We start from the raw sequence: 25,530 nt of genomic DNA, 5'->3' as shown, positions 1-25,530 counted from the left end.
GAAACATGGATTCGAACTCGACCCAGGATCCAACAAATAAATTAATCCGAATGCCTAAATGGATACCGTTTTAGATCCATGACCGAGAGGAAAAGCTGACAGATCCGGATCAGAAACCCAGTCCAATCTGATCTGTTTCACCAGTTGCGGCGGCACCTCCTTGCATATGTACCCCCTTGCCCAAGTAAGCGAGACGGACGACTCCGGCGAGCGAAAGGGGAGAAGTGTAGACGACCATGGCGCCCGAACCAGAGGAGGAAATCAACGAGAAGAATCCCCGCCCTCTCGATGAGGACGACATCGCCCTCCTCAAGACCTATGTAAGTTTTTTGGGGGCCTAGCTAGGGTTTCGGTACTTTTGGATCTTTGGAATTCTGTTTGCGGCAAAGGAATCATCAAACGCAGCCGAATGACATTGAGATCTTTTCGTGAAACAAAGTTTTACTTGTTTGTGGGGATTTAGGTTCCTTGGCGGTGTATTTTAATGTTGTGGTTTTATTTGAGGTAATTATGTTGCTGCGTTCCATGAAATTTGTAGTGATTCGTTTTATCTATGGCGGCAACTGTTTCTTTGTTCGGAGGAATGGAGATGGGGCCGTTAGTCTTCAATTTTATGTTTTCGTGTTTGTTGCTTTTTAATGATTGCGTTCAATGGTGACTTTTTTTTGCCCCTTCCTTTTCTTTTCTTGGTTCTGCGGAAGGCAGTGCAAGTGCTTTCTTTGGGCTACAGTAGAAGCTTTTGTGTAGTGCTGTTTGGATAAGGGCTTTAGCTACACCAAGTTGCAGAATTGAAAAGGGAAAAATGAATCATTTGTTTTGTTGGTGTTTTGATTTTGGGTCTTATTTCAATCGTCTATATCTGCTTTGAATTCGTTTGCTCGTGGTCTGATTGATTTGAATATGTCGGTGTTTTTATTTTTCTCTTTTTTCCTCATTGTATATTAGTGTTCGATGGAATCTCTTGATGGAGTTCAGTTTTGTTTCTTTTAGTTCAGTTCGGTGGATCCCGTTGTGCGACTTCTACTTTTTCCTCGATTATGTCGTTAATAGCACCGTGGTTTTTTCTTATTTCATGATGCATTGTTTTGGGTGCAGGGTCTTGGACCTTACTCTAACAGCATCAAGAAAGTGGAGAAGGAGATTAAAGAGATGGCAAAGAAAGTTAATGATCTGTGTGGTAAAAGTCACTCTTCATTCTATCAAGCGATTCATTTTTGTGTACTTAAGGCAGTTAGTTGTGGTCCGCATATTGCGTCGGTTATTTTTTGTTTGCTGAATTCTCACCATAGCCATGACCATTGAGTAGTGGATCAGGATTCTGGATCACCAAATGCCTTATGATGATATCATTTTTCGTCCAGTAGTCTGGGCATAATTATGAATATGGTTACATACGGCTTGTGGATTGTGGGTTATGTCCGTTCACTCACACACTTCTCCCTTGTCTTTTTTTTTTTTCTCGTTTTTTAAGTACAAAAAGTTTTTTTAATAGTTTTTATGTACAAAAGGTTAAATTTGCTTTGTCTACTTTCTCAGTCCAGGGAGATGGCGGTAACTTAGTGCAGAGCGACAAATCTGGTTATCCGAAAAATATTGACCTGGAATCTCCTGATATTTTGAATTTTTTTTTTTATGAAGGTAGTGAAAAAGTATTAGCATATGTAGAGTGCGTATCAGGTCATTTTTGCTCAGATGCCATTCATCCATGCGATGAATGACATCCTAAATACCATGGACTCTTTCTAGATGTGTCTCACATTTTTTTTTCAGTCATTGATGCTCTATGCTCTGGATGAACGGAATCTAAGGTTTTCAAAATGAATGGCTGAAAAAATAGTTCTTCCATGTAAAAAAAATTAAATGTCAATGATGCAATTAAATATGATATAACTTTTCTTTACATTCTTTGCTACTCAAATACTATGCTACAGGTTCCCAAGCATGGTGAGGAATCAAGAGTAGTTGAAAGCCTGAATCCTTGAAGGAGTTGTTTATGCTTCCAAACAAAAGAGGGAGTCCACAACTCCTCTCAAATCCATTTCCCTTGAAATTCAGTAGTTGTACTTCCGCAACTCCTTGCAACTCCATCCTACACGGGTTCCCAAACAGAGCCTTAGCTACCTTGAATTTGCAGTTGCAAATATGATGGCAGTAATTTCTGAATATGCATGCACACGTACACACACAAACACAGGGTGCATACTGTTAAAATATAGCTTGCGTATGGATCTGGATCCAGATCCATACGCATGGTATGTTAATATAACACATGCTGTATATTTCTCATTAATGGCATCCTTGTAATATCTCTGATATTACAAGGATAGTTGTATATCTGCTGATTTATTTATATATTGGTTAGGGCTTGGAGGTCGAGCATTCTTTTGCCGCCCCAACCATTGTGTTCTCTCTCTCTCTCTCTGTTTCCTGTAGATGCTGTACCAGATCTCAAAACTGATATGGTATCAGAGCCTGTGTGAAGAAACTTTGAAATAGGAGATCGTGAACAACAGTTATCAGCAGATCGAGAACATCGTGTTCAGCGTGAACAACGTGTTCATCCCAAATCTCATCAGCACCCATCTCCCGATCGTGAACATCAGCAATCAGCAAATCGAGAACGTGTTCAGCGTGAACAACGTGTTCATCCCAAATCTCATCAGCACCCATCTCCCGATCGTGAACAACAGCAATCAACAGATCGAGAACAACGTGTTCAGCGTGAACAACGTGTTCATCCCAAATCTAATCCTCTGAAATCTCCCCTTCTGAAAGTTGGTACCTTTATTTTCCTTTCAGCGTGAAGCGTGTTCATCGACTGTGTTCATCTCAAGTTCCTTCTTTTCTGTTACTCTATCGTCTGTGCTGGTTCCAATTTTTTTTTTCTCTTTCCTAAACATCACCAACTGCTGTTCCCTTTCCTCTTTGCTGTTTTAGTGTTCTTTGTGCCGCATTTTTGCTCGTACAGGTATATGCCCTATTACAGTTTTTTACTGATTGATTAAGTGATCTCAAATCTGTTTATTTCTTTTCATTCATCTTGTTTGCTTATTCATTATTCCACTGATATGGATTACTCTTCATCTTCGTCATCCGGTCACTCTGCCAATTTCTTGAGTCAACTCGTTACAAAAAAACTTACTCATTCTAATTTTTTGACCTGGAAAAGGCAAATCCTTCCTTTTATACGGAGTCAGGATCTCGATGAACATTTGGATGGTTTAGTTCCTATACCACCACGACTTATTTTGCAAGAAACAAAGGATGAGAAGGGTGACACAATTACCATTTTCATTAAGAATCCAGAGTATATAGCTTGGAGGAAGCGGGATCAGTCTTTGGTTGCTTATATTACGTCAACATTCTCTCAAGAAGTGTTGGTTACTCTTTCAGATGATTGCACTGCGGCAGATCTGTGGAGTAAGCTGTCACAAACTTACTCTCAGATATCAGAATCCCGAGTTATGTTCTTAAAAAATGAATTTCAAAGTTTGAAGAAAGGCTCCATGACAGTCATGGAATACATAGGCCGCTTGAAGAGTATTACTGATCAATTGGCTGTTGTTGGAAGTGCTATTGCAGATAAAGATAAAGTTCAACAACTTCTCAATGAATTGGGTTCTGATTTTGATATGTTTACCACAACTTTATCATGCCTTCCTCACTTGCCCACTTTTGACGACCTTCAAGCGAAACTTCTTCAGCATGAGATGATTATGAAGCAAAGGGCAGAAGGAAATGAATCAGCTCGTCCTCATTCAGTTTTGGCCATGGACACTTATGTAGGTTTTGGACGATGGAATGGCGGGCACCAAGGAGGCAGAGGCCGCAGACGTTTTGGGCAGGGTGGACGTGGTGTCTTGCCTATACCTAATATTTCAGGGTTTTTTAATACAGGGAATCAGAGGAGAGTGCCCACCTGTTTCTTATGTAACAAAAGAGGACATGTGAAAGCTGATTGTTGGTTCAATCTACAGAATAGAGGAAAAATAAATAAAATTGAAAATAAATCAGCTACTGTTGTGGACACAAAAGTGCCATCCACAGATGTGCAACAACTTTTGTTATCAGCATTGTCACAGATGACGATCAAGCAAAATGAACAAGGCGAATGATATGTTGATTCAGGTGCCGCCACACATGTTGCGGGTAATGCGGGTAAGTTATCTCACTTATTGCCTTACTTTGAAAAAGGTAGTATAGTTACGGGAGATGAAACTTATCACTCCATTAGTCATACTGGCAATGCATATATCCCTATGTCAAAGTCCTCACTTCACTTGTCCAATGTCCTTCTTGCTCCTAATATTAAAAAGAACATTGTTTCTGTAGCTAAACTTGTTGACGATATGAATTCTTCCGTCGAATTTACTCCCTCTTCTGTTTATGTTAAGGATCTACGAACGAAGGAGATGTTCGCTAAGGGGGAGCGACAAGGAAACATGTACGTCTTCAAGGAGATTCCTTCAGTGTCTTCGTCTTCAGTCCCAGTCCTCCAGTTGCAGTCGTCCAAGCATTCTTCAATGTCTTCGCCTTCAGAGTCTTTGTTTTTTCCTTCATTGGAAGTTTTTAATTCATCTCATTGTAATAAGCCAAATATTTGGCATAGTCGTTTGAGACATTGTAGTCGAGGTTTCGTTGAAAATCTTGTATCTGATGGTCTCCTTCCAGAGTCTAGTTTATGTTCATTTTCTGATGATAATAATAAATGTTCTTCATGCGAACTCTGCAAAAGTCATGTTCTTCCTTTTCATATTATAAATAAAAGAGCTTCAAAGCCATTTGAGATTATTTGTTTTGATGTTTGGGGACCCGCACCTATTCCCTCTCTTTCTGTCAGTCGTTACTATGTTATCTTTATTGATTCCTATTCCCGTTATACTTGGATATATTTCTTAAAACACAAGCATGAAGTTTTTCAAATATTTCGGGAATTCCATTCGATGGTCAAAACAAAGTTTGCTTGTGATATTGTGCATTTACAATGTGATGGTGGAGAAGAGTATTCATCGAACGAGTTTATTGCCTTTCTTCGGGATAAAGGAATAAGTCGACAGGTTTCTTGCCCTCATACTCCTCAACAAAATGAGGTTGCAGAGAGGAAACACAGGCATATTGTCGAGAGCGCGATGAGCATGTTACATGATAGCAATGTGCCCGTTAGTCTCTGGACAGAAGTTTTTCACACATCTGTTCATATCATAAATCGTCTTCCTATGGCACTTTAGGATCGGAAATCTCCCTATTATACTTTATTCGGGCAACATCCCTCTTACAATGAGCTGCGTGTTTTTGGTTGTAGATGTTATGTACATATTGATTCATCTCTGCGAAATAAGTTTCAGGACAAGGCTGTCAAGTGCAGATTTGTTGGGTATGCAGATGAATATAAAGGTTATCGATGCTATGACCCTACTACAAAACGTATTAGGACCTCCAGAAATGTTGTTTTTGATGAACGAAATTTTCAGGTTAATGACTCTGCAGCGTTGCCATCTCGAGAATTAGAAGTATATGATCCATGGATGAGCACAAATCTTTTTGCTAATACCGGAGAAACATGTCAGACAAATTGTCCTCCCTTCAGCTTGAGTAGGGAATTGAATGACTCACAGATGCATGTTGAATTATCTCCAGTTGAGTCTCCAGTTGAGCCACCCCAGTAGAACGCTTCTCTAGACAGATATATACTAGACGGGACAAAAATACACAACCGAGGAATGTGGAAAGCATCGCCAAAGATTTGGCTCAAAGGCCGTCACGCATTAAGCATCCTATTCAACGATGGGTGAGTTATGAGACCTTCTCCCTTGATTTCCAGTTGTTTATGTCTCAGCTCACAAAACAGGATGAACCCACTTGTTTTAATCAAGCTCTTCAATCCCGTCATTGGACTGAAGCTATGAATGAAGAAATGGAAGTTCTTCATGAATGCCAGACTTGGGAAATAGTCCCTCAGTCAGAAGGAAAGAATGTAGTTGGCTCCAAATGGGTTTATAAAACAAAGTATAAGCCTGAAGGAAGTATTGACAGATATAAGGCGCGACTTGTTGCTCGAGGATTCACACAACAATATGGTGAAGACTACGATGAAACTTTTAGTCCGGTAGTCAAAATGGGTACTATTCGTGTCATCATATCCCTAGCAGTCGATCGAGGTTGGAGCCTTAGCCAGATGGATGTTAAAAATGCATTTTTGCATGGAATTTTAAAGGAAGAAGTGTATATGGAGCAACCTCCTGGTTATGCCGAGAAGGATCCTACTGCCTGGTTGTGCAAACTAAGGAAATCTCTGTATGGGTTGAAACAGGCGTCTCGTTCCTGGTTTGAAAGTTTCTCTATGCTTCAGAGTTATGGTTTTAGAAGATGCTCTCTGGATCACTCACTCTTTATTTACCGAAAGGCAAACATTGTTATACTTCTTCTTATATATGTTGATGACATTGTGATCACTGGGAGTTCAAATAATCATGTGCAAGGCGTGAAACAGTTTTTAATGAAAACTTTCAAGATGAAAGATTTAGGGGAGTTGAGGTACTTTCTTTGTGTGGAAGTTGATAGACAACAAGACACATTGACACTCATGCAACACAAGTACACTCTTGACCTTCTGGAAAGAGCCGGCATGACGAATTGCAAACCAGTTAGTACTCCTAGTGTATTACATCAAAGGCTGAGCTCTGAAGATGGTCATCTTTGTGTCAACCCTACAATGTATAGAAGTCTCGTGGGAATGTTACAATACTTGACCTTTACCAGACCTGATATAGTTTATGCTGTCAATTAGGTATCCCAGTTTATGCATGCTCCAACGGAGGGTCATATGGAAGCTGTGAAGCGCATTCTACGCTATTTAAAAGGAACTATAGGAGACAAACTTGTTTATCGCAAGAACGATAATCTGCATAGAGGACATGAACTCATCACTTATACAGACGCAAATTGGGCAGGGGATCCAGATGAGAGACGATCTGTCTCTGGATATTGTGTTTGTATTGGACACAATTTAGTGTCCTGGAGCAGCAGAAAACAAAAGGCAGTGGCACGATCGAGTACAGAGGCTGAATACAGATCGATGGCTGCAGGCACGACAGAAGCCACATGGATTAGACACTTATTTAGTGATCTTGGGGAGACAATTATTCAATCTTTTCTTCTATGTGACAATCAAAACGCAATAAACATTGCATGTAATCCTATCCAGTATAGCAGAACGAAGCACATTGAGATTGATCAACATTTCATACGGCAGAAAGTCAAAATGAAGGAGATAGAACTACATCATGTTCGAACAGAAGATCAAGTGGCAGACTTGTTTACCAAGGGGTTAACATGACGTCAATTTTGGCTATTGAAGAGCAAGTTGTACATGATCCAAAATCACGTACAACTTGAGGGAGGGTGTTAAAATATAGCTTGCGTATGGATCTGGATCCAGATCCATACGCATGGTATGTTAATATAACACATGATGTATATTTCTCATTAATGGCATCCTTGTAATATCTCTGATATTACAAGGATAGTTGTATATCTGCTGATTTATTTATATATTGGTTAGGGCTTGGAGGTCGAGCATTCTTTTGCCGCCCCAGCCATTGTGTTCTCTCTCTCTCTCTCTTTGTTTCCTGTAGATGCTGTACGAGATCTCAAAACTGATACATACATGAACACAGTGGACCTTGGGCCCATGTGCCCGTGTGTGTTGTATGTTCGAGTTTCCTCTAAAGTGATTGAAGATAAAAGAGTTATTTATTTATCCTTTCATTCATTTTGCATGGGTTCTTTCCCCTATTTGAAACTACAGGAATCAAAGAGTCTGATACAGGCTTGGCTGCACCCAGCCAGTGGGATCTTGTTTCTGACAAGCAGATGATGCAAGAAGAGCAACCTCTTCAGGTAGCTATTGTATATGATGTTTCTCTTCTTCTTTGTTCAGCAGTTTGTTTACTATTCCTTCTGATTTATAAATGTTACTAAATCTTACTCTGGTACTGAAAGTAGGTTGCAAGGTGTACGAAGATAATCAACCAGAACTCTGAGGATGCCAAGTATATTATAAACGTCAAACAAATTGCGAAGGTCTGTTGACACCTGTACACTATGATGTTCAATCATTTTTGAAAGGTGGACATCTTTTCTTGTGTTCTGAAGTACTCTTTGAATGCAGTTTGTTGTTGGATTAGGTGACAAGGTTTCCCCAACTGATATTGAAGAAGGCATGCGTGTCGGGTGAGTGTATAAACTATAAAGTCTCAGCCTGCAGATTTTGATTCTTTGAGTTTGCAATAGCCCCCCTCTCATTACTATTGTTATGCTCATTTTCTTCCATTTTTTTCCTATAGTTATTTCCAAACAATGTTTAGTTTGCCTCTGCCTTGAAAAAAAAAAGATACCCAGAAGGTGGTGCTTTTGGAGTTCACTTTAGGAATACCTCTAGTTTCACAAATGATTTTGTATTCTAAATTGAAGATTGAACACTTATGTGCATGTGAAAATCCTAGTTATTTTATGGAACTGCTAATCCTGGAGAAAAAATGGTGATATTAACTTAGAGCACCATATATATAGAAAACACTTAGGAGAAAATCAAATCACATTTAAGTTTTAAACCCCAAGTTATTGGCAATTTATGTTTTAATTAACGTGTTAATTAGAAATATCTTTTGTGATGGCCTATGCAACATGGGTACTTCTGAAAGGATGTTGTAGTCGTGTCAACAAGGGTACTGGTACTTCATGTCTATGGGTCATACCAGTTTTGGATGACAGTGTCCAAACCCAAGCCACTACTTATTTTGTGGGATAATTTTGATCCATTTGTAATTTTCATAAATGGTTGTTTTCATCCATTCTTGTATGGTATATATATATATATATATATATATGTATATTCCTGTACCCATTGTTTTAGAAAATTCCCATGTCGTTCCCTACATACCTGCACTGGCACTCATACCCACACTTGTACCTATGTGGCATAGGTTTCTTTAATAAATAATTTTAGTTTCTCCTAGATATTTACTTGTGTAGACTTTCTCTTTGCAATTGTTGACTATGATGAGTAGCGAAAAGCGGTAGAGATCCTAGCAAAAGTAGACTAGGGAATATACAGTCACTAGGTAAATTGTGCCTTCTGTAGAACTATACCGATAAGATATAGCATAAAAATAGTGAAAAGATTGTGGGGTAACAAGATTAATCATGTTAACCATCTCCTTGTACTTGACAACAATAAATGTGTCAGTTATTAAGGGATAAAAGATATCATCCAGCTGCCTCATTTTTTTTTGGATTGTTGAGATTTTAATCATCTTATATTTATCCTTTTTTTTTTGCATATTTTACATTTTCTTTAGTTGGGGAAGTATCTTCATGTGATTTTCCCTTCAAATATTTGCCTATGCATTTGCACAGATTTCTGTTATTACCATACATTTCTCCGTCCTTGTAATTTCTTTCGTATTCAAACTTTTTACCTAGAGAAAAAGGTTTGTGATTTTAGAGTTACCAGAAGCTTCTTAAATAGGTGGGAAGCATACTTCCCAGAAACTCACTTTGGAAGCACAATACTTCTCGCTTCTTGATTCTTCCATGCTTCTCCTATGCTTCCCACACAGGTTGTCAATGCTTTCTATACGTTCTTATACTTATTTTTATGTTTTCTATGTGCTCATGCTTCCCACACGGTTTGTCAATGCTTCCTCTACGTCCTCTCACACTTATTTTTATGTTTTCTATGTGCTTCCGCTCCATGCTTCCCACTCACTTCCCACACGCTTTCTCTAAATTGGCAGTCATCATTTTTAGATTTTGACAAAAATTTAATTCTTACACTAAAAATTATGAAATTTAAGAATAATCATTTTTATTTTTTTCACCTTCTATTCGATTCCCACTTCACTTTTCAATTTGATTCTCATATCCTTTTCCTTTTTATTCTCATTTTTCTTTCAATTTGATTCCTCACTTGTTGCTTTTTATAAGTTTTAAAATGCCTTGCTTCTAACTTCCTATGAATTTTAAAATGCCTCTGCTTCCTAGTCTGCCAACCTTATGATTTTTGCAGTTCTATTTATGAATTATTTCTTAAGTCTATGTTTTGTGGTAGCATCCAGTGCACCTGTCTCTTTGTCTCTCAATTGGCTTTATGTGTGTCACAGTCCTAATCTGCTCATCTCCTTGTTGCAAATTTGCAACTGTTGGCCTCATACTCTCTATCTTGACTCTATTTTCTCAACAGATTTGACTGTTCAATGGCAGAAATGAGAAAATAGCTCTTTCTACATTGTTATATTTTTTGTTGGAAATAGTATCAGAATCTGCTTTTCTAGAAAGGCTTGATTAGTTCACAATTCTTTCTGCTCAATAATCTTTATATTTGATGCGTTAGTTTTACATCAACAATCAATGGCAGTTTGTGTGGTGAATTGTCAGTGAAAAGCTGGAGGCCTGGTGTTTTAAGCTTTCAACATCAAGTCAGAGAACAGTTACACAGTGTTATGTTTCCTTTAGTGTTTATATCTGTGTTTTTGTATACACTACTATTTATGATGCCACCATTTTCCTGTTGCAGGGTTGATAGAAACAAATATCAGATTCAGATTCCTTTGCCGCCAAAAATTGATCCAAGTGTCACGATGATGACTGTAGAGGAAAAGCCAGATGTTACCTATAACGATGTTGGTGGTTGTAAGGAACAGATTGAAAAGATGAGAGAGGTGAGTTTGGTGTCTATTGTTATCTTATATATTATTTTTTATACATAATATGGTGGCAACAGCTTCAGATAAGTGATCAAGTGATTTATTGAGGGCAATGAAAGGCTCATTTTGAGCTCAGATTCAGTCCAACTAAGATCTGAATGCATGTTGGCTGAAAACAGCTTGTCCTATCAGGAAATTGCCAGATTTGGAACATCCTAATATAATAACTGTTAAAATGTAAACCCAAAGATCCCATTGTATGTATATATATTTATATATATAGAGATACATATACATATATTATATGTGTATGTATACGTATCTCTTTCTATATAAATATATATATACTTTAATCATAATACCCGAAAAGGGTATTTCTGTAATTTTCAGTTTTACGCATATTCCACTTGGAATATGCTTGTATTTTTCATTCTTTTTTTTCCCTTTCTTTTTTCTATTTTTTTATGCCTTTGTCATCACCTTAGGGGCCTCCCAATAGAGTCGTTGGGGCTTTGGGGGCTCCCAACGACTCCTTTGGGAGCCCCAAGGTGGTTCCTTTAGTACTTGTATAAATAGGGGTGTTTTCTCATTGTATTCTCAAGCTTGAGAGTCTCAAGCATTGCCCTCTTTCAATAGATACATGCCTTTGTGCATGTTTGCTTATTTTTATGCCTTTGTGCATATTTGTTCAAGTGTTGTGTGAGACTCGCCTTTGTGCACATCTTCTTCAAAGTATTTGTGCTTGTATGCGTATTGTCTCTTTGTAGACATTTTTACATGGTATCAGAGCGAGGTTGAAGACCGAAGATCGTGTGATTCTTCGCTTTGTTGGTGCCTTGAAAAGCATGCCTTTGAATTTTTGAAGATTGAAGTGGTGAATTCTCTTCCTTCAATATTTTAGAAGGGCTTTGCGACAAGTAAGACTTAAAAATCTTATTGTGGTACGTATTTTTTCTTACATCTTTCCTCTCTAATGGGTGAAAAAGAGTCTAATTTTGCTCTCGGTTTTAAACTAAATGGCTCCAACTATCACGTTTGGGCCAGAAACATGAAAGCTCATGTTAAAAGGAAAGGTCTTTGGGGTTATGTGCAAGGCACAATCCCGGAACCGGAACAAAAAATCACCATGATAAATGAAGGTGAAATCAAGATCCTTGAGGGGGACGAAAGAACCAAAGCCCTTGAGGATTATTCTAAGAAACACGATGAATAAGAAATGAAAAATTTCAAGATGCTTTCTTGGATTTTTTCATCTGTTGAAACTAAGATTAATGCCAATATTATTAAATTTAAGAAAGCTTCAGAAGCTTGGCATTATCTTGAGAAAATGTATACGTCAAGGGATTTATCCCATAAATACTACCTTCAAAACAAGGTTCTTTCTCTTTGTCAAGGTGACATAACCATTAGGAAATATTTCGTCGATCTTTCTTCCATTTGGGACGAGCTTGCTATGCTCGAACCAAAATGGAGTGGAGAGGCGATTGAACTTCGTCACAAACAACTAGAAGAAGATCGATTCTTTAACTTTTTGAATGGGCTAAGACCTGGATTCGAGTAAATAAGGTCTTTTCTTTTGTCATCTTTTACTCCTTCTCTTGAGGATCTTCTCACCAAATTAAGTGGTGAAGAAACCTGTATGGGTATAAGTAAGCAAGGGCCAAATGTGCTTGCGGTTTCCTCCAACTCCAAAGACAATGATGGAGTCAATGCGGTATCTAGGCTAAAAAATAATGTAAGAAACTATCGTCCTCTTCACTTTAAAACTCAAAATCAAGGAGGAAATAGTGGACAAGGAGAAAGGAAGGATTATAGCAAGATTGTTTGCCATTTTTGTAAAGAACCGAGGCATATCAAACCCATATGTCCCAAATGGAAGAAATGACTAGCCATGGCTACCACTGCTCAACCGCAAAATGAGGAGACGCCTTCAAGTGGATCCCTTTCACTAAACCAAATAGTGGAAGCTCTCCAACCTCTCCTCAAGGGAGCCACCTCCGGAGCCGCCGTGTCTACCTTCTCCCCTCTAGGTAAAATTTCTTGGCTTTTGGATTTGGGTGCGTCTTTTCATATGTCCCCAAACATGTATTCTCTTTTTGATTATTCAAAAATTTTTCCCCATCTTTCGTTTCTACTGTGGATGGAACTTCTCTCGTAATAAAATGTATTGGTAATTTTGAAACTCAAGATTTTTTCATTCCCAAAATTAGTTTTATACCAAAATTAAACTTGAACCTTCTCTCCGTTTCTAAACTCTCAGACCATGGATGTGATATTAAATTTTCTTTTGATAAATGTTTAGTACATGATCGCCGGTTCGGGAAATTGATTGGAGAAGGCTCTAGAAAGGGAGACTTATATTATATGGACTCTCTTCAAGTTCCTAAAAATTCCTTTTGTAATATTGCTCGACGTAAGGATATAAATGTTTGCCACAAAAGACTTGGTCATCCCAACATCACAAAGTTATCTTATTTGCATTTTGCTAAAAATCTTTGTAAAAATACTTTCTCCTGTAATGATTGTATTATTGGAAAAATGAGAAGTATGCCTTTTGAACAAAGATCCATGTTTACTTCCAAACCTTTCGAAATTGTTCATTCAAATGTTTGGGGACTGACACCAGTTGTTTCAAAAGGAGGGTTCTCCTATTATGTAATTTTTGTAGATGATTTTTATAGGTACTCTTGGATATATTTTCTTAGACATAAGCATGAAGTTTTTTCATGTTTTAAATCGTTTCATGTAATGATTAATAATCAAACTAATTGTAACCTAAAGATATTTAGAAGAGACTCCGGAGGAGAATATCTCTCCAACGAATTCAAGATGTACCTTGAGGATAATGGTATTGTTCATCAAAAGTCATGTCCTAAAATTCCTCAACAAAATGGATTGGCCGAAAGAAAACATAGACATATCATTGAAACCACCCGAACTCTCCTCATATCTCAAAATATTCCAAAAAACTTTTGGGCCGAGGCGGCCCTTGCTTATGTTTACCTTATCAATCGTTTACCATCTAGGAACTTGGGGAAAATCTCTCCTTTTGAAATATTATATAAAAGGGAGCCTGATTATAGCAGATTAAGAGTCTTTGGTTATAAGTGTTTTGTTTATACAGATAAGAATGATAAACTTTTTCCTAAAGCTATTCCTTGTGTTTTCCTTAAATATTCGGAGACTCAAAAAGGGTTTTGATGTTACGATTCTAGGAACGATAAATTATATGTTTCAAGAAATGTGTTGTTTTTGGAAAATAAAAATGGCTTTGAAAGAAATACTTCTCACCATGAAAATGTGAACTATTCTTTCTTATTTGACCTATTATCTAGTAATGATGATTTGTCTACTGATGACGAAATATCATCAAACCATGATAGTGATAATGATATAAATATTAATGAATCTAACTCACCCAATGTTCAAGGAGATAAAACCTCAAATAACCTAATAACCTACTGTCGTATAAATCGAGATACTTTTAGAAGTGCTATTGAGCAGTATGGTGAGTCTGTCCCCACTTATGATCATAAACGATCTGAAAGAAATAGGAGACCTCCATCTCGATTTGTCTCATTTGATTCTTTGTCTTAGTGCTATTCATTCTTATTTTGAACCTAGAAACTTCGAGAAAGCCAAAAAATGTGTAGAATGACAAGAAGCTATGTAAAATGAACTCAAAGCTCTTAGGAAAGCTGAGACATGGGAATTTCAAACTCTACCTCTTAGAAAGAAAACTATAGGTTGTCGTTGGGTATTTAAAGTTAAGACTAAGAGCGATGGATCTCTGGAGAGGTATAAAACTCGCTTAGTCGCAAAAGGGTATGTGCAAGAATATGACATTGACTATGAAGATACATTTGCTCCCGTAGCCCGAATGGTTACAGTCAGATGTCTTATCACTATTGCATCTATTAAAAAATGAAAACTTTTTTTAAATGGATGTAAAAAATGCTTTTCTAAATGGTGATCTTAATAAAGAAGTGTATATCGATGCCCTACCAGGTATGAAAAATTCTAAAGATAAAGTTCTTCGCCTTCGGAAAGCTCTCTATGGATTGAAACAGGCTCCCAAAGCCTGGTATGACAGATTTAACAATGTAATGTTAGAAAATGGATTTTCTTCTTGTTATACTGATACTACATTATTCATTAGAAAATCTGATGCAGGGATTGTGATATTATTACTTTATGTTGATGATATGCTAATCACAAGTGATGATGTCGAAGGAATCAAGGGTATTAAATCCGTCTTTACTTTGAAATTTGAAATGTCAGATTTAGTTTTTCTGACATATTTTCTTGGAATTGAGGTTGCTTATTCTCAACGTGGTTATTTTCTATTTTAGACTAAACTTGCTTGTGAGATTATTGACAGGTCAGGAATATCCGATGACAAAATTTGCGAAACCCCTGAAATAGTGGTCTAAAAAATGAAGATTGATGATGAGATTCTCCTGACCGATCCTACTTCTTACAGGCAACTGGTAGGCTCGTTGATGTATCTTAGCATCACTCGGCCTGATTTGTCTCATGCAATCCATATTGCAAGTCAGTTTCAGCATGCTCCCACAACGGTTCACATGAGTGTTGTTCTTCGTATCATCAGATATCTAAAGGGAACTATAAATAAGGGAGTATTTTTGTCTTCCTCTTCTGAATTAAAGTTAATTGCTTATACTGACTCAGATTGGGGAGGTGACCCGTATAATCGTCACTCCACCACTGGTTTCTGTGTTTTCTTAGGCGAGTCATTGATTTCTTGGAAATGTAAAAAGCAACAAAAAATCTCTCTGTCCTCCACCAAAGCTGAATATAGAGCCATGATGTCTACCACCATGAAAATTGTTTGGATTCGGTGTCTTCTAGTAGATATGAGAGTTTACATTGAAGAACCAACAAAGTTATGCTGCGACAACAAAAGTGCAATTTATATTGCCAAGAATAACACTTTCCATGAGCGAACAAAACATATAGAGATGGACTGCCATTATGTTAGGGAGGAATACTTTAAGAAGGTCATTGATCTCCCGTATATGACGTCTGAATATAAATTGGCGGACTTCTTCACTAAAGCACTTTGTTCGCCCATATTTCACTTCCTTCTTGGCAAACTTGCGGTCATCACACCGTAAGTTTGAGGTGGGGTGTTAAAATATAAACCCAAAGATCCCATTGTACATATATATATATTTATATATATAGAGATACATATACATATATTATATGTGTATGTATACGTCTCTCTCTCTCTCTCTATATATATATATAAACCTGAAAAGGGTATTTCTGTAATTTCCAGTTTTACGCATATTCCACTTGGAATATTCTTGTAATTTTCATTTTTTAATTTTTTTCCTTTCTTTTTTCTATTTTGTTTTTTTTTCTTTTTTTATGTCTTTGTCATCACCTTGGGGGCCTCCCAATAGAGTCGTTGCCCCCCCCCCCCCCCCCAAAAAAAAAAAAACGGTCACAATTGTGACCGTTGGGGGCTCCCAACGACTCCTTTGGGAGCCACAAGGTGGTTCCTTTAGCACTTGTATAAATAGGGGTGTTTCCCCATTGTATTCTCAAGCATTGCCCTCTTTCAATAGATACATGCCTTTGTGCATGTTTGCTTATTTTTACGCCTTTGTGCGTATTTGTTCAAGTGTTGTGTGAGTGCCTTTGTGCACATCTTCTTCAAAGTATTTGTGCTTGTATGCGTATTGTCTCTTTGTAGACATTTTTACAATAACACCATGGCTTAGATGAGAATTTGGTTTTATTTGTAATGCACATTGGTGGGCTGGTTAGTAGAACCTTATGTGGTCGAAACATGCGTTTACCACTGTGCCGATCATACTTTGTTAAGTGTGTTTATCATTTCTTTTATTTTTTGGATTTTGTTACATGTGATCTGACCTGGTCTGAATGTAGCCGATTAGGGTCGATAGTGATCAAGCTGATTGCCACAGGGACTATGGGTTTGGATTTTGGGATGCCAAATACCCAAACTGACACATGGACACACACATACACAAGTAATATACACTGGATGTTCAAAATTCTTAATCTAAAGCAATAAAGCATGAATATCATCTTAAGTGCAAATTCTTGAAAAACAATTCTAAATCATTATGATTAAAAAATCAAATAATAAAATGGGGTTGAAAATTAAAAAATGCAAATGATGACAAATTTTAAAAGAGAAAGAATGTAGGCGAATTCAAAATAAGCAATCAAGAACATAAAAGAAATAAATAAAGTTAAAGGGGATGGTGTTGATTGTGTCCAACACTGGTTTGACTGTGTCCATGAAGCATCATGGTGTTTTCACTGTGATGTTTTGTGATGTTGACACAGGACACACATGCGTCCATGTGACATAGTTTGATGTGTTTAATCATAATGATTTAGGCTAAAACATTACAACACACACACACACATATATATATGTATGTATAATAATTTGGAAGATAAGAAACATTGTTTAAACTTTAAACTATAAATTTATAAAGGTTAGATGTTACCTAATAATTACATTACAACATGAAAATCATAAATGTGATGAATTGTTACATTCTTCTTGATTACATCCTCTCTTTTTCCACAACTTCCATTTATTTATTTATTTTCCTTTTCTATTCTTTCTTCTGTCATATTTGTTTCTGTTCCTATCTACTATGGTTCCTTGCTTCAATCTTTCCCTTTTTTGTCTGCTTCCTCTTAATTTCTCAAACAGCCTACAAGCACAAAAATCAGAACCCTATTGGATAATCTTTCATTTCTTTAGTGTTTATTAACATTTTCTCAAAATGCCTTACAAAAATGGCATTGCTAAACTAATAGCTGCCAAATGGGGAAGCAAAAAAGAAGAAACAAAGAAATTTATTGGTCCATATGAAGCATGCAAGAAGTGACAAGGAAGCATTTACAAGTACATTAAGAAGCTTTTTAAAACACGGATCAAGATTAACAAATTATGGAAAACATAGAATATATGTGAACTGATAGTCATGCAATCTGAAGAATTTTTTTTATTCATCTCACTATATGATTTGATTATAACATTGGTCTATGTTGTTGACTAGAATGGTGCAAACATCATAAATCCAAAGTTAAAAGTTGTTGACTAGAATGTAGCAAATAGCAAATGAACATTAGCATAAAAATCTATAAACTGCACATAACGATGCACATGCGTTTTCGTAATGACAAAAGAAATGACACTTTTTGACTTGATTCTTTTAAAAGTTTGAGTTGAATGACATGAATACATCTTTTTATATTTTACAAAACTTATAGTACTGTACTGTCAATTGTCCCTCAAGCCAATTAAAGTAGAGCAACCATGATTCCAGTTTCATGTCCATGGGAAGTTGCTTCCTGCAAAATGGGAACAAAATTCAGAAGTGCTTAGCTTCTAGCTTCTAGGGAAGCACAATTTGTTTTTCAACCATATGAGTGTCTCATCCGTGGATTCAGCTGTTGTTTATGTAACATGGGTACTTCCAGAAGGGTGCCATATCTATGTTGATGTAGGTACTGGTACTTCATGGATTTGGTCCGACCAATTTTGGATCTGACCTGATCCAGACCCAACCATTACCTGTTATGCAACTTCCTGAAGGGTGCCATATCTATGTTGATGTGGGTACTGGTACTGGTTCTTCATGGATTTGGTCCGACCAATTTTGGATCTGACCTGATCCAGACCCAACCTTTACCTGTTATGCACAATCATTTGCATCCGTTGTAGGCTGCATCATGGGTGTTTTCATCCATGCTTGTACAGCTCATGCAAACATGCATAGATACATAAGTACATTTCTAAAAAAAAATTACACACACACACACACACACACACACATATATATATCATTGATATTGGAATAATGGTTTAGTTTAGGTCACAGTCCATCACAGCAGTCTAACATTTCAGTAATTGATGGTTGCTGGAGCCATCTTTATCTTCATACTTGGGATGCCTCTTAATTTTGACCTTAGTCTATTTGGGATTAGGATTTTGTTCAACCTTCAATATTCGTGGTAGATTGGTGTAACTAGTAATATTAAATCACTTCTTATATCTGATAATTTCATCAAGTGGGTGAAAGTTCAATTTAGTGAAGTGAGGTTTTTGCTAGGGATGTAATGGTTTGGGTTTGGGTTGGATAACTGACCGACCCGAACCCGATTACTCAGGTTTGGTAAGGAAAAACAGAATCCGATTTAATAATTGGGTTGGATTTGGATGGCAACTGTAATCCATTCAGATGCTTGCCAATACTCCAAAAATAAAGACACCATGAGGTTTGTAACACATGACCTGAAGCAGCTGATGCTCTTCCAAGAGGCTAAAGTGACCACCTGCCCATTGTTATGCTTATGACAAACATTGCAAAACGTTTTTCTGATAAACACTAAAATCGGATCTGAATCAAACCATGGATTTTGGTTCGGTTTTGGTTATGGTTCATGCAGTACGGATTCAGATCCAGTTTGAGCTTTTTTATATTCGAGTCTGACTCCAATTAGGACAGATCCCATTACTTGGTTTTGGTAATAGCCACATCTGACCTGTATACATCCCTAGTTTATGCTTCTTTTTACTTGTGGCACTGCCTGAGTTGGTTTATTCTGCAAGGTTGTAAGCTTCTAAACTGCAGTATGTGTTTTGTTCTAATGTTGCGTCATTCTTTTCAATCAGGTTGTTGAGCTTCCCATGCTTCATCCAGAGAAATTTGTGAAGCTTGGAATTGATCCTCCTAAAGGGGTGCTGTGCTATGGCCCTCCTGGAACTGGAAAAACACTATTGGCTCGAGCTGTGGCCAATAGAACTGATGCATGCTTCATCCGTGTTATTGGCAGTGAGCTTGTGCAGAAATACGTTGGGGAGGGAGCTCGGATGGTTCGGGAGCTTTTCCAGGTTGTTAAATTGTTCTTATTTGTAGGTTTGTTTCTTTTATTTGTCTTTTGTCAAATGAGTTATGAACATTTTTCTTATTGAAAATTGAGCTTATTGTGGCCTAACTGCTGAAATCCTCGTTTACTGTAACACTTGTATTTGATTAATGAGCTCATTATGGCCTAAGATATTGAGGATACTATTTAATATGCTTTAGATGGCTCGGTCAAAAAAAGCATGCATTGTGTTTTTTGATGAAGTGGATGCTATTGGTGGTGCTCGATTTGATGATGGTTTAGGAGGAGATAATGAAGTGCAACGCACGATGCTTGAAATTGTGAATCAGCTTGATGGGTTTGATGCACGTGGAAACATCAAGGTTCTTATGGCAACCAACAGGTTCACCCCATGCATCTATTTACTTAGGCTGCTTGATAATTTATATATTTCAGCGTCCTACATATGTGCATCAATAAGTACCAATTTTGCTGGTGGCTATTTCAGTCTAAATGGATTCCAGATTTGCTGAAAAGTTTATTTACATGTTGAGAATAGGGGTTATATCTGCTGGAAAAAAAGAATTTTCATGGTTGCTGCATATTTTGATCTACCAAACTTTGATTTATTGACTGTCTTGAATTATTTATCTTGGTTGGGGTTTGATGAATTTAAAAAGATTTAATTGCTTTTAAGGACTATTGTTGTGATTAAATCTGTTTAGGATTTTAAATTGGGTATATATATATATTGATTGGCCTGCATGTTTCTTGGATTGAGTTCACGTTGGATTTATAGATTATAACCTGCATCTCTTTTCCTGAATAGAGTTCACGCTGAGTGAAGCTCGATCTGTTGGATCGGTGCTTCTGTTCATTAAACTATTTTTTTTATCACACAGTTCAAATCGTTACCTATGAATCGGCCTAACTGTTTTCAAAAGAATTGATTTCTTTTCCAGTTTAAGAACAGGAACCCTGAATGGTTTATAGTCCTGAATTAAGTACTAGGACTGAGGAAAATTTCGGTATACGTGGTTTTCTGGACTCTTTGTTTTTCAGTGTTGATCATGAAAAATTTTAGAACTTGTGTGTGGTTGCGCTGATGCTGAAATAGGCATGTCTGCAGCTCGATGTGTGTTGTACATGCATGTTAGTGTTGTTCATGTATGATAATGTTAATCCTGTTTATGCATGATATGTTGTTAGATCTGCTCACAATTAGTGGGCTTGCCCATGCATGAAGCTTCTCAGGTCTGTCCCTGCATTCAATATTTTCCTGAGTTTCTGAACCATGGATAAGAATGTGGTTTTATGGGCGTATGTATTTTCAATCAAATTTTCTGTGCCAACTCTGGTTGTCATAAAACCAATGCATTCTTTTATGCATGTCTGGGTAGTTTGCTGCTTAAATTATCAAACTTTAGATCCCTGTGCATAATTTGCTCTAAAGTATGTATGTATAGTTTGTAACTGGGCTTTAGATTTACTGCTATGTGCTGATTTTTAACAGTTACCGCTGAAATTTAATTGAGACAGACATCTGAATTTTTATTCAAATCTAAGTTTCTGTTTAAACTAGAAATCTGATTTCTTTGACTAAATAAAGATTGGGTCATATTCAGCTAATCAAATCTGATTTTCTGCCTTTTTTTTAAATAATTGATATTAGCTAATACTGCTGTGTGCCATCCTCCCACCCACCCACCCACCCGCAATTGGTCCCTTCTACTACCTTATTACATGGATAGTTTAGTGGACGGTTAAAGTTTCAATGTTATTGCATGTTTTGTAAATCAGACCTAGAGATGTGTTTATCATGGTTTGTTTACTAGAAAACATGCTTTGAATTGAACTATTTCGATGAGAAAACCTATTGTAAGATTTGGATGCAATATGAGCCATCTATGTCACATGGACACTCCATTTTGCCTTCGTAGTTCGTACCCATGTTGACACCTGGACACGCCAGGTTACCCTCTGTACATACAAGTTTGTATTTAATTTATAATTTATAATCATATATTCAGTATATAATATATATTTTAGATATAACATATGTATTTAGATTATATTCAGTTTATTTTGAATTTATTTTGTATTTATGTGATATTTAATATATATAGCCGTGCCCTTGTACCCACATTTTTTTGAATTGCCGTGTCGTACCCTCCTTACCCATATCCAGGTGACATAGTGAGCCATTGATCTTTAGGTTCCATTAGAAACATGTACCTATATCGTTCAAGGTAATTTCTCGGCGATGGTTTTTCTCAGAGATATTTTCAAAAAGTGATTTTTCTAGGAAAAATATTGTGGAAATCTCGGAAGCCTTAAAAATTAAAAAAAAACAGTGAATAATAAAAAAAGACAAGAATAGTTGGTTTGTAGTGTTTTTCTTACAAAATATAAAGAAACAACTAGAAAGGCTTTTAAAATATAAAATAAACAAAAAAAGATACTTCAAATATATAAAAAATATGTTTTTGAATGTCTCTGGAATATATCGTGATAATGTCACAATAATTTTTATTCTGGCGATATTTTGAAAATATCGGGAATATCTCGGGAAAATATAGACTGACCTTGAAATATCGAAAATATCACGACATTTTCAAAATATTGGTGATATCGATGACACTGGTATAAACATATTAACACTCTACTCTACTACATGCTTTCCACTATTAACCTATAGAAATTGCATCTGTATATCTTTTTTTCAAAACATGTGGTAGAACATTGAAAACTAAACCCATTCAAGGGTCCATATCATGAGGTGGTAGGAGGAACACGTCACTATTTGTATAGGATTGTGTGGTTTGGCAAATTGTATGAAGGTTTGGCTGCTGGTCTAGTAAAGAAATTGATATGTTGAGCGTCATTTGACAAAGTATGCCTTTGCATGTTGCTAGTACCTAACATTTGATAGCTCCAGGGTTTTTAAAATTAGTGATCTCTAGTTCATGGTAGGCTGGTATGGACCTGTGAGTTGCGCCATTGATATGCAATTTGTCAATTTAATCTAAGAGAATGAAAAATACACAAGGCAGAGCTTCATTTGCATGCTTCGGAATTTGTAGGCTATTTTTCAAGTAGAAAAATGAGCACAACAAAGAGTTCACGTTGGGCTGCATATGAGCCGAGCCTGGCCTGTTTGAGCTCGGATCATTGACCAGAACATGTGTTCAAGCTTGACCTTGAGCTCCAGTGGAGCTTGAACAGCCACTGTTTGAATTCAGCTTGAGCTGGGTTGGGTTGAGCTGGGCAAATTTTATGAAGGGCAGTTTTCAAAAAGTTGTAGGGTATTAAGGTGGGATTTAAACCTGCCTCATCTTCATGCAAGGCGTGCTGTGACTTACCTGTTGGTAAGACCTTTTTTTTCACTATTTGTGGGAAAAAAGCTATACATATCCATAGTTTCTCCCTTACATGGCCATAAGAGCCTAGCTTAATCGGGCTAAGCAAACCTATTCAATTTCGACTAGCTGATCAAGCTTGGCTCGTTTATTTGAACCGAGCTTGTGTCTTTGTTTAAGCTCGGTTCATTTTATTTAGTTGAACAAGTTTGAGCCGAGCTTAAATGGGTTGAGCCCAGGCTAGCTCCACTTGCTGTGCAGCCTTACATGGACTGTTTGCTGTAGACTTGAGTTAGTCTAGTATTCTACAGTACTGTGATAAGTGTATTAGAAGCTTCAAAATACTGTTACGTGTTTATCAATGCAATTAGCTGCTTGAAAAATGTTTAGGCAGCTGGATCTTCAATCACTACTTCATTAGTATCCTCTTAAGTGCAGTCACTACTCAATGGCATACTCTAATACAGTAAGTGAACTATCTGATTTTGCTGAAACCACAAGGATTCAAAATACAACTCATGTTATCCATGCATCAATACAGTTTTGTTTCCAATTTGAAAAATGTAATGCTCGAAAAGCTGTGGAAACTAGCTTTATCTTAGTATATCTATATAATTTTCTCCATTTCTTCATTTATTTCAGGCCTGACACGTTGGACCCTGCACTAATGCGTCCTGGACGACTTGACCGCAAAATTGAATTTGGTCTACCTGATCTGGAAAGTCGAACCCAAATTTTCAAGATCCACACCAGAACTATGAATTGTGAGAGAGACATCCGGTTTGAGCTCCTTGCTCGTCTGTGTCCCAACTCTACTGGTAAGGGATGGATTGTAATAGTTCTCCTCTTGTTTGTGTGTGTCCGTGCTCTCTCTCTCTCTCTCTCTCTCTCTCTCTATATATATATATATATATATATATATATATATATAGAGAGAGAGAGAGAGAGAGAGAGAGAGAGAGAGAGAGAGAGAGAGAGAGAGAGAGATTTGCCTCCAGTGAAAAAGTAAAAATAATGAAGTTCCAGGATTTTCATGCCTAATTTTGGAGAATTTTTGATGTTTAGAGCATTGTTAGTGTGCCATGTGACGGATTCGAAGTTGGAAATCATATGCATCATTCCCTTCAGAAAGTTCTGGAGAAGAGCTTACATTGCAAAAAACCAAAGTTGAACGTTAATGATGATATTGATGAAGATCTTCATAAGCCCCCTATGCACCCTAGTTCGTCTATAAAAACCGTGTTAACAACTTCACAAACAAAGCCTTCTTGTAAATGAAATGATACAAAAGTTTTCATAGTGCCCATCTTGATTACTAGCGTATTTGACTTTAATTTATTTCCTTTCAGGAGCTGATATACGAAGCGTCTGCACGGAGGCTGGCATGTTTGCCATCAGAGCACGTAGGAAGACTGTTACTGAGAAGGATTTTCTTGATGCCGTAAATAAGGTCATCAAAGGTTACCAGAAGTTCAGCGCAACACCCAAGTATATGGTGTACAATTAGTCCCTATCAGGAGCATCAGATGACGAAATGACCAGACTTTTCGATGACTTTGAGCTCGATGGTTCCAAGCTTCTGAATCGCGTAAGCTGGGTTTCTGGTCATATATCATGCTCTTGGTTACAAAGTAAACGAACAAAAGCTTTTAATATTTTCTTCCCCTATTGTAGTGATGCTTTTTTATTTGAATTCTTCTTTATTGTTGATGTTCTGCTGTTCTGATGATAAGGCACGCTTGCTCTTGCAAATTGGTCTAGTGATGCATGTAATTTAACAGAAAACCCCTGTTTGCACAGAAAATGCTTGCAGATTTAGGGAACACCTGGATTGCATAATCAACTACTAGGGATTTGTGGGGACGAATATACACTTGGGATGTTCTTCAGAACTCCATGTTCTACGAGTACTACTCGCGCCCTACTCTTTGTGGGGACGGATATACACTTGGGATGTTCTTCAATTTACAAGACTTTAGCTAACCCACCTAACTAGGTGCATGCAAGCTGTCCCAAATATATATAAATGGCTATCTATATTTCTTTATACTTAGAAGGTAGGTGAAAATGTGAGGCAAGCTTATAGAGTTTCCATGACATCACCAACATTCCTCTCATTATCAAACACCAGTTGGCTAGTGCATGCAAGCTGTCCCAAATGTATATCAATGACTATCCATATTTCTTTATCCTTAGAAGGTTGGTGAAAATGTGAGGCAAGCTTATAGAGTTTCCATGACATCACCAACAAACATGCCTCTCATTATCAAACACCAGTTGGCTAGTGCATCACTAATATCCCTTTCACTTTTGCCTGACGCAATGCTCCTCTAACTACCGTTTTGGGATGAAAAGGAATGATTTGCAATTGTGAAGGCTACATGTGGCCAGCCATACTTTCCTCATTTCGGTTATATTCTACTACCCCATTGTTTTGTTTAACAATAAGAAGCCAACCCTGTGGGTTCTTTAAGTAGAAATTGCTTGACAAAGAATATTGTTGATGTCCTAAGGATTCATAAAAAATATTTTTAGCACGTCAAGTCAAATCCCAATGTATTTTATATTTCAATATA

The 25,530-nt window shown here is 37.1% G+C and overlaps 1 protein-coding gene across 1 annotated transcript; it reads left to right on the top strand.

Moving 5' to 3' along the window:
* The first annotated feature begins 181 nt into the window (after positions 1–181).
* LOC149827907 (26S proteasome regulatory subunit 7) lies at positions 182–24,739 on the top strand. Its single transcript, XM_090019723.1, has 10 exons — positions 182–320; positions 1,096–1,177; positions 7,808–7,899; positions 8,005–8,082; positions 8,171–8,232; positions 10,577–10,721; positions 19,402–19,620; positions 19,817–19,998; positions 23,597–23,772; positions 24,304–24,739. The coding sequence occupies exons 1-10, from the start codon at positions 237–239 to the stop codon at positions 24,459–24,461; spliced, it is 1,278 nt and encodes a 425-aa protein (XP_089875849.1). The 5' UTR covers positions 182–236; the 3' UTR covers positions 24,462–24,739.
* The last annotated feature ends 791 nt before the right edge of the window (positions 24,740–25,530 follow it).

Source organism: Nuphar pumila, chromosome 10 (genome assembly GCF_984573655.1).
Source record: "Nuphar pumila chromosome 10, dmNupPumi1.hap1.1, whole genome shotgun sequence".
Taxonomy (NCBI): domain Eukaryota; kingdom Viridiplantae; phylum Streptophyta; class Magnoliopsida; order Nymphaeales; family Nymphaeaceae; genus Nuphar; species Nuphar pumila.
Note: the sequence above shows the minus strand (reverse complement) of the source record. Positions and strands in the feature narration are given on the sequence as shown.